The sequence below is a fragment of the Macaca nemestrina genome, chromosome 3, assembly GCF_043159975.1.
Source record: "Macaca nemestrina isolate mMacNem1 chromosome 3, mMacNem.hap1, whole genome shotgun sequence".
Classification (NCBI taxonomy): domain Eukaryota; kingdom Metazoa; phylum Chordata; class Mammalia; order Primates; family Cercopithecidae; genus Macaca; species Macaca nemestrina.
The window spans coordinates 35,092,126-35,102,103 of record NC_092127.1 but is presented as its reverse complement, the minus strand read 5'-3'; the positions used below and the strand labels follow the sequence as shown (position 1 = coordinate 35,102,103).

Sequence of the window (9,978 nt, the reverse complement as noted above, 5' to 3'; positions counted from 1 at the left end):
GCATGAGGTAATCGCATGAAAACCAAGTTGAAATGGGCTTCTGAATGAATGAGAGTCAGAGAGCTAAATTAATATTTAATTTCAGAAAAAATGAAATAGAAAATAAAGATAAGGTGAAATGGAATATAGATGTGTCATGTCTTGTCTCACAACCAAATTGTATCTCCAATTCTCATGAGCCTGCTAATATTGACTACCATTTATCAAATTAAAAGAGATTTATCTAATCCTTTGACAAACTCAAAATCTTCTAAATAATTAGAAATAAATCGTCCTTCCCATTCATAATCACTTTCATTCCAGGACCCAATTCTGTTCCTAAATAGGGTGCTATTCGGGAAAACAAAGTGTTTTCTAGTCTCAACTCAAATTCTGTCAAGGTATACGTGTGAGTGAAAGTGGAGTGGGGATAGAGACACCATGAAGTTCTGATGTCTGAAAGAAATGAAGCTTCATTTAATTCTGAAGAAGTTCTTTTCCAAGTATCCAACTATTTGAAGGTATAGCATTTAGTTTGTATCAGAGATTTACAATTCCCCATAAGGAAATTCAAGAACTCTGGGGTTCATATGTGATGCATTTGCAAGGTTATTTCCCTTTTGATCCCCAGGCTCTGGCCCCTAGCTATAGCCTCCTTTTTCCTCCTCCCTCCCTTCTCCTCTCCTTCCCACTGTCTCTCCTTCCTTCCTTCCTTGAGAAATAATGCAGTCGTATCAGAATAGAAGCTATGTAAGAAAGGATGGTATACTGGATTGCTTGGGATATTTTAATACATATTCAAGAGAAAAGGCAAATATATCTTAATAGAGAAGAATGCAAATTGAAAATCAGAGGGCAAGGCCACCAGGATTAAAGATGCAGCTTGGACCAAATATTGACCAATGCAAATGTGTTGAATTTTGAATATAGCATAGATCATACTTAGTGAGATGCTTTCCATTAACGATTTACATTTAATAATAGTGAACATGTCACAGAATATAGTTTATGATTGTTAGAAAAATGAAGTTAAATCAATACTTGGGAGATTATTTATTAATGTGTGAATTGTCTGCTTTTTGAATAATCATAAATAGTTTTAAAATTTTAAATGTGTTTTTGAAAGAAATTGGTTACACCCTGGGAAAAAAAATAAGTATGCCTTACAATATCTAGTGGAAGGGCTTAAAGGACAGATTTTCATTTCTATTTAGGAAAGAATGTTTCTCCTGTCTTCCTGGATTTGCTCCATATCAAAAGACATGAATACATATTGTAATTATAAACTGTGCATTGTAATTATAAGTTGTAAATTCTACTTCAAAGGTCAGCTATGGTTAGATTCAGTGAGTTTTACCTTAAAATATTGGCTTAAAACCATTCATATCAAATGGATAAAATAACTGTTTTAGTTTGCAATGGCCTTATGACTTTGGGTGGTATGGGAAGAGAAGTTCTCAAACCAATACTCCTCAAGGTTAGAGAGGGAAGCTTCTGTCTGACACTTTCCTGTTGTACTGAATGGCCCTTGGTATATCCTTATAAAAATTTTCAAACCCACAGAGCTATTTAAAGATAAAAAAACTTATATAACTTTATTTTTCAAAGACTAATATGTCTCAGGTACATTTAGCTACAGTACAAAGGATAAGAAAATAGCACCTAGGAATTTTTTAGATTGTAGAGAATCTCAACGCTTTACCTTTCTTATTTCCTCTCCACTTTTCTAGCAAAGAAGCCAGAGTGCTCCCACTCCCACTCCTTTAGTCTATTGGGTCAAAAGGGGCCTAATTTTCATGCGAACAGCCCTGAGGGAATAATCTGCCCCTCTAAAGGAAACCCAGACCACTCCGTTCTCAATCTCATAAGGACTGTTATTCCTCGGGTCATAGGAGCCCCCAAGGTAGTAGATGCCATTGAGATTGGCTGCTTGGCAGTTGTTATACCACCAGCCTCCCCCATAGACTTCTGCACAGTTCTCTTCCCACTGGTCTGCATCCCTGTCAAAGGTGCTGAACTGCATGCTGTTGTGAGAGGTGTACTCTGTCCCTTCCTCTACGGAACCTTCAATCAGAGCATCGCCTGCAGTGCCTTCATAGGAGGAGACCTGGAGGGCATAGCCTTCGGCCTCAGAGCCTACCCGGAAGTAATATTCTGCATAAGCTTCGTTCCCAGCCCAGTCCTCTAATTCAACCCTAAGAACAGAGCCCCTCTGGGTTAGTAAGTGGAGGTAGTCATTGCCTAGCCAGAATTCTCCTTCCCCCTCGTCATTCAGGCTGCCGAAACCTCTCTTGTAGTCTTGCCAGGTCCGGTTAAAATTCAGTGATCCATCCATTCTTTGCTGGATCAAAAGCCATCCTCCCAAACTGGTCTCTTGATCGCAATAAACAGAAAAAATCTTACTGGATCCAGGTAGCTTGATATTGAAAATGCCACTTTGGGTACCTGAAGGATGTGTTTGGAGGACATCATCACAGTCTAAAAAAAAAATTAAGCTGGTTGGAAGAAGTTATTCTCATTTAACTTTACAAAGATAGGCACGACTCAGATTAAAGAAGGCAAATATTGTTTCCTTCCCTTCTGTTCTTTCTTCCTCCTTTTCTTCCCTCCATAGGGGAAGGATGCACTTACAGTGGGATAGAACTTATGCAAACAAGGGCTTATTTATACCTACAAATTGCAAAGGGGATTTTCCTCAAATGGATTTGGAATTTTACTTGCACATACTAATAGCAAGTAACCAGTACAGGTAGCTAAGCATCAATTAATACTAATAGAACTTGTTTTTAGGCTGACCTAAATGTCAACTGAGACACATACTAAAAATGTGATTAATCAATTGGGTGACAATTCTAATAGCACACACTTTGACTAGTGAAAGAATTTGATTAAATAAGCTCAAATAGAGTTTCAGAGGAAGTAATTCATCCATTTAACATGTATTTATTGAGTCATGACTCTGTTACTGTTAGGCATTTGGAAATACAGAGATGAGACAGACAAAGGCCCTGCCCCCATGGAACTTACAGTCTAGCGCAAAAACAGACCAAAAAAGTGTAGTTTCAATGAATTGTAACAGAGAGTTAAGAAGGAAATGCAAGGGGCCATGGGAGCACTGTGCAGAAATATTGAACTTAGTCTAAGGGGACAGGAAAGGCTTCCCCAAAGGAGAAGTGTGGATACCTCTGGAAGAGCGAGATTTAGCATGGCCTCTCTTGGTGGAATGTGTTCCTTCATGATCAGCTTCACTTCCGGCCTCATCTGCCATTTTATAACTCTTGCTTTCAAATGTAGAGCCTTCTCTGTTGTAAGCTGTGCTACTAATAAATTGTTTGCTGTGACTTGAAGTTTTACCACTGGAAGGGAATTCAGCTACCCCAGAGTGATGAGAACTGGTTTCCTTTGTATTTGTGAAGGTACCAGATTCTGAACCCATTGACTCAGCCTCACTGGCAAACTCTCTGAACGTAGATGGAAAGAAACCTGGAAATGTTTTTCCAGTTGAGGCAGTGTCAAAGAAGGCAGCTGCATCAGGGTGCCTATGGCGGAACTCATCCAGAGTACCTATGCCTAAATCTATCGCCTCGGGACAGTCAGAACCATCTTCGGAGGTCACTACTTCTTTGGTAACTTCTTTGTGACCATCAGGACCAATAACAGTCTTAGTAACGGTTTTAGAGCATGAACGACGTGTGGTGGTTGTGCTTCCAGAGGTGACCTTCTCTTTGCCAACCACGAGCTCTTTGTCTCCTTTAGAAGTGACCAGTTTTTCTGTGCGGTGCTCTCTGTTTGTCCCTGGACTTACATTTCCTGGCACCTCTTCAAACGTGCCCCAGTCTGGGTTGGTAGGCCTGGTGTTCCCAGAGCCTGAGCTATCTGGCCTAAAACTTCCAGATCCAGAGTGCCAATGTCCAGTACTACTAGATACAGAACTCTCAGAACTCCAGTGCCCAGCACTTCCATGTCCAGAGCTGCCAGGATTCCAGGTTCCGGTACTACCAGGTCTAGGGCTCCCAGTGTTTTGGTTTCCAGTACTTCCAGGTCCAGAGCTCCCAGGGTTCCAGGTTCCAGTACTTCCAGATCCAGAGCTCCCAGGGTTCCAGGTTCCAGTACTTCCAGTTCCAGAGCTCCCAGGGTTCCAGGTTCCAGTACTTCCAGATCCAGAGCTCCCAGGGTTCCAGGTTCCAGTACTTCCAGGTCCAGAGCTCCCAGGTTTCCAGGTTCCAGTACTTCCTGGTCCAGAGCTCCCAGGGGTTTGGTGTCCAGTACTTCCAGGTCCAGAGCTCCCAGGGTTCCAGCTTCCAGCACTGCTAGGGTTCCTGGGGCTTTCTGTCTCTGATCCTGTTCTATAAGAGGTGGAGCCTACTTGGGTAACCTCATTTCCACCAGGTCTCTCTAACTCCATTCTCATCTGCTGCATGTCTGTTAATGCCTTCCACTCTGGGGGTACCTTCTGAAGCTGGCTCTTGAAATTTGGGGGAAACAAGTCCGGAACTGGGTTCATTTTTATCAGTGGTAAGTGTTGCCTATCTCTAGAGGGAAGTAAGTCTTTGGCAATGACCTGTTCAAGTTGCTTCTGCTGATCTTCATAGTCCTTCAGATCTACTTCACGAGCTAAAGCCCTACTGCATGACCCTCGACAAGATCGGATCTTAATGTCAACGTCCACCTAGAGAGAGGGGAGAAAAAGAAAGAGAAAATGTAGATAAAAATACATAAACTATGTCTATTGAGTTTCTGGTAGTTAATTCTCCTTCTGGAAACTGGTTTCATTTTTTTTTTTTGACTTGGAGACCTACCACTTAATATTCTCTGTTTTCTGCTTATCGAGCACCCTCAGTGGAAGAGATGTTGGGTATTACAGGGCTAGCAAGGATAAGCAATGAATGCTCTTTGATCATCTTAGTCTCAGAATGGATCAAGAGTAAGGTGCTATTCTCTCTCAAAGGCAACGCTAATTAAATGATCCTTGGTGAAACTCAGGCTGAAGACTCAGAGGCATGGTGATGTACTGGGCTTTGGAATTAGACAAGGACTGAACACTTGATTTTGAAATTTACTATCTATGTACCATTGGAAAATTTACTTAATATCTCTGAATTTTTTTTCTTCAACTGTTGAGTGAGGAAAATAATACCTACTTTTAGGTAGATGATGGATATAATACTTTTCTCTGCATATAGTAGACACTCAATGCATAACTATCGTCTTCCTTTTCCCTGCTACTCATAAACAAGGAAGTCTGGGACCACAGCCACATACTTACCTCCAGTCTTTTCATATCAACCAACTGGGCCCTAACATTTTGCTGCAGAAGTTGGATATGCTGTACTTTTTCTATGACTTTGCGCTTCAGGACTTCAATTCTGCTTCTCAGATCTTCAGACACTCGGTTATAGGTATTATCACGGTCTGAAATAGAAAATATGGTTATTGAAGTAGCTGCTGAGTGATTTGTCTGTAATTGCCAGCAAAAAAGAAAGGAAGGAAGGAAAGAGAGAGATGAAAGAAAGAGAGAAAGAGAGAAAGAGAGGAAGGGAGGAAGGGAGGAAGGGAGGAAAGGAGGAAAGGAAGGAAGAAAGAAAGAAAGAAGGAAAGAAGTTAGCTTGCAAATATTCCCAATTTTATTTTGGTTACAGTTTAATCTGTGAGTTCAAAACCTATGGGGCATTTGACTTTTGGATAATGTTATGCCCTGCAGCCATCCACGAATCCCAGTTAAGATGTCCTATTAGCAATTAGTAATCTCAAATAAATATAGAAGAAATTTCTTTGGAATTTTAAAGGTGTAATTTGGAGTTAAAATAATTGGTTTGATTGCATTCCAAATATTTTATAATATCCTTAATCAAGGGACTTGAACATATTGGATTTTCTTACTGATGAATTTTTCTTTTATCTATAGATTTGAAATTGTTCCTAAGCTGTTTTGGGTCAACAGGATCACTCACTTGCCAGCTAGTGTTGCATCACTGATTTTAAATGTCAAGTGTTTGTGAAGGTGTAAAAAGGTAAAGCAAAACTTCAGAAACTGAGGGCTCCCTAGACTCGCTGTCCGTGCCCAGAGTGAATGCGATGTTTCCTAACCCTAATGAGTAGACTCTGAAAATGATGTAGCTTGACTCTATATTTTAAAGTTAAAAATCTACCTAATCAGCTCAGTGGAGTCTGAGGGTTGAACTCCCAGCTTTGTGTCTTTGAATAAGTTCCTTGACCTCTCAGTTTTCACCTCTGCAAGGCAGAAACAAAAATATCCAACTCAAAGAGTCTGACCCATCCTACTTTCAGTATATACTGTTGAAAAGAACACACTTAAATTCTTGTTTTTAATCCAAAATTCTGACTTATTTTGTGACCTTAAACAATCTCAGTTAACATCTTTTACTTTGAAAAAATAGCAAAAACAAAAGCTCTCCCTTAAAATTTTCATGGATGTTATGAAGGCATGTATTTCTACACTAAGTACTTTGGGATGAAATTGTCATAGATATAAGCAGATATCATATTTATTTAGGATTTTTGTTGTTTCTGTTATAAAATCAAAGCAGTAAAAATGTAATACTTACTATTGGATGAGACAATATCGCCTCTCAAAATTTCCATTATATTAGTGGTCAATGAGTTAGAATCCTTATTGTTCTTCTGATAGTCAAATAGCGAGTTTTTGAGCTTATTTATTCTGCTTGTAAAATCTTGATTGACTTCATCAATCAACCCTTTCATCCTGCAGCCAGAAGGGCATTTGTAGTTCTGAAAGTGAAGAGAGAAAATTACAGTAAGGATCTATCTCTTGGATTCAGAATAATTTTGCATGTTTCCATGCAGTCCCCATTTCTTCCTACCCTGTCTCTTCCAGACAAGTTGGCTTAAAAGTAGGTAAGAGGACTAGTTAGAGGTTGCAGACAAATTCTGGAATGATGTTCCACTTAGCCATAAATTAGATGCCAGGAAATTGAGGCCACTATACTCAGGTGCCTAGTTTTGCCTGAGCATGCAACTGAAATCCAGTCTGTTCACCCACTAATGATCCAGAGTTGGGGAGGTAATTAAACAGTGCTCTTGCTAGTAGGTTCCTTTTCTTTATTTGGTACGTAGGGAGCTATTCAATTATTTTCTATTTTAAAAAGTTTCTGGGACCAATCAGATCAGCCTGTGAGCCCCTCTAGCAACAGAGGGAAGGAATTTCCTGCTTCCCCAGCTAACTGCTTACCCAGTCTTCATCAGAGCAGAAGGGCCAGTCTGAATCTTTGCAGGCAGATTGATGCCTTTCCACAACCCTTGGGCCACGCACACCTCCTCCTTCAGCTAGAAAGTCACCTTCACCAGTATCTGCAGTCTTTAAAGATTCATTCACATACACAAAAGAGAGCAACAGCAATGTTAGCCAGAAGAGGAGACACTGGCATGCCTATAAGTCCCCAGGAAGAGATGGCACTCTCACAAAGATTAAGGACACCAGCCACAGGGCTTCTGCAAGCCTCAGGTTTCTTGTCTTCAAATGGAAATCCTAAGACCCATTTTATGGAGTTGTTATGAGAATTAAAGGAGATAAGGTGTACAAATTTCTTAACTGTGTATGACACTAAATAAGCATTTGATAAATATTATGAGTTTTAAAGAATCCATCCTAAAAGGAAAATTATTTGAATCTACAAAATCAGTTAAATTTTACCTTTTCATTTTTACTAATGACTGCAGACAGAAAGAAAGTTGAAAGCTATAGAGCTCTTTCTCCTGTAATTGCTGCTTCGGTAGAAAAAACCTACACTATCTTAACTTAATGTTCCTCTCTCCTTCAAGTTTCTATGTAACCTTTAGAGATGGATTCATAATCTAAAAGAATACCATTACTTTCTAAAAGCATATTGCCTTACTAACTAATCTCTTCTGATACTGCAAAGATGTTTACAAAGATAATTAATTTGCTTTTTCTTTTGTCTTGACAAACACAAAAATAACCTTTCAGCAAAACTGTACGAAAACTAAAAGTTCTGCTTATTATGGGCAAGTAGCAAAAAATTAATAATTAAAGAAAACAAATCTTACCGTAGAATGTTTTATTCCATTAACTAGCATTATAAGGCACCAAGGCTTTATAACTACAAGGATAGCAAAGAATTCTTGCCCTTTTTAAAACAAAACAAAACAAAATGTAGTAAGACTGAATGACTGATGCTAAAGTTTCCCTTGTGAGTTTGTACACTCTCATCCATCTAAGATCTTCCTCTTGGGGTCATATTACCTTGTATTCTTGAGGTGTCAATCCCATCCAGGAGCTTTCCTCCCAGGCCTGGAGTTCATAAAGCTAAGAGTGTGTCATGACATAGAACAGGTAGACTCTGACCTCCAAGCTCTTTGTGGAATAAACACCAGAGAGAAAGCAAGAAGAGAAAATGAAAAGGGCCATACCCATCCTGTGCCCACCACACTTAGGACCAGGCAGACGATCCTCATGGAAAACATCTTTTCTAAGGGTGGGGCTGGCTCATGAGGAGCACTCCAGCTGAAAGAAAGGATTGCCTCCACTCCTAGTTCCCATCCCATTTAAATCTGCAGGAGGTTTGGTTAATCATTGGCTTTGTCCTGTGTAGACCGTCAACCCTCCCTCTACATCCTTTGTTCCTCCTATGCTGTTGGTGTCCCAGAAATTCTTGCTCAATTCCCCTCAGCTTGTTTGCTTCCGATAAGCTGTTGCAAAGGTAGCGTTTGATTCTCCAGCCAACAATTAGGAGAAGATCTCACATTCCAGGAACAGGGTGGCTTTGAGAATGAAAAGAGGAGCATAGGAGGGTATATCCATATTTCTATATGTGAAAGAATACAGAAGGTGCTTAGTTAAGCTAGCTGTAGCCCCCAGTAGTAGTGATTTAGCAAACAATATTTCACTTTATGCAGAATAGGGTTGGGTGATCTGGTATGTAAAAAATAACTTTGGTGATAGGCTGGCCCTGAAGGCTTTCTATAACTTTATTTAGAACAGATTACTTTTCTCTATCTAAAATATTAAGATGACAGTAGCCCCAGGAACCAAACATCTTAGGTTCATAATCCAAGCTGCACCACTTCCCTGCTCTATGTTCTTAGACAAGTTACTTTACCTCTTTATACCTCAGTTTCCTCATTTATAAAATAAGGATGCTGATAAGCTACCCCATGCTTTTATGAAGAATAAAAGAGTTAATTCTTGTAAATCCCTCAGAACAGTGACTGTCACATAGGAAGTACTCAGTGAATTATGGGAGATCATAAAGTGCCATGAAAAATACAATTTCTTTCCTGTTTCTGTGCCAGCAATCTCACTTCTGAGTGTATTTCCAAAAGAAATGAAATCAGGACCTTGAAGAGATACCTGCATTCTCATGTTCATTGCAGCTTTATTGACAATAGCCAACATATGGAAACAACCCAAGTGTCCACTGATGGATGAGGAGATGAAGAAAATGTGGCGTATATATACACAATGGAGTATTACTCAGCCCTGAAAAACAAGGAAATTCTGTCATTTGCAGTAACACAGGTGAACCTAGAGGGCATTATCCTAAGTGAAATGAGCAGATATAGAAAGACAAATACTACTTAGCCGGTCGTGGTGGTGGGCACCTGTAATCCCAGCTACTCGGGAGGCTGAGGCAGGGAGAATCACTTGAACTCGGAAGGCGGAGGAGGTTGCAGTGAGCCGAGATTTCACCATTGCACTCCAGCCTGGGCCACAGAGCGAGACTCCCTCTTAAAAAAAAAAAAGAAAGAAAGAAAGGAAAAGAAAGACAAATACTGTATGATCTTTCTTACGTGTGAAATCTAAAATAGTCAAACTCACAGAAGAAAAGAGTAGAATGGTGGTGGCCAGGGCCTGAGGCATTGGAGAAATGGCGGAGATGTTGGCCAAAGGGCACACAATTTGAGTTATGCAATATGAGTAAGTTCTGGAGTCTAATGTGCACCATGGTGACTATAGTTGCTAATACTGTGCTGCATATTTGAAATTTGCTAAAAAGGTAG

At 39.9% G+C, this 9,978-nt stretch overlaps 1 protein-coding gene across 1 annotated transcript; it reads right to left on the bottom strand.

The window, feature by feature from the left end:
* Positions 1-1,660: 1,660 nt before the first annotated feature.
* LOC105463511 (fibrinogen alpha chain) lies at positions 1,661-8,515 on the bottom strand. Its single transcript, XM_071092908.1, has 6 exons — positions 8,389-8,515; positions 7,190-7,315; positions 6,546-6,729; positions 5,246-5,391; positions 3,163-4,648; positions 1,661-2,457 (listed from the first exon to the last, which is right to left on the bottom strand). The coding sequence occupies exons 1-6, from the start codon at positions 8,440-8,442 to the stop codon at positions 1,748-1,750; spliced, it is 2,706 nt and encodes a 901-aa protein (XP_070949009.1). The 5' UTR covers positions 8,443-8,515; the 3' UTR covers positions 1,661-1,747.
* Positions 8,516-9,978: the final 1,463 nt, after the last annotated feature.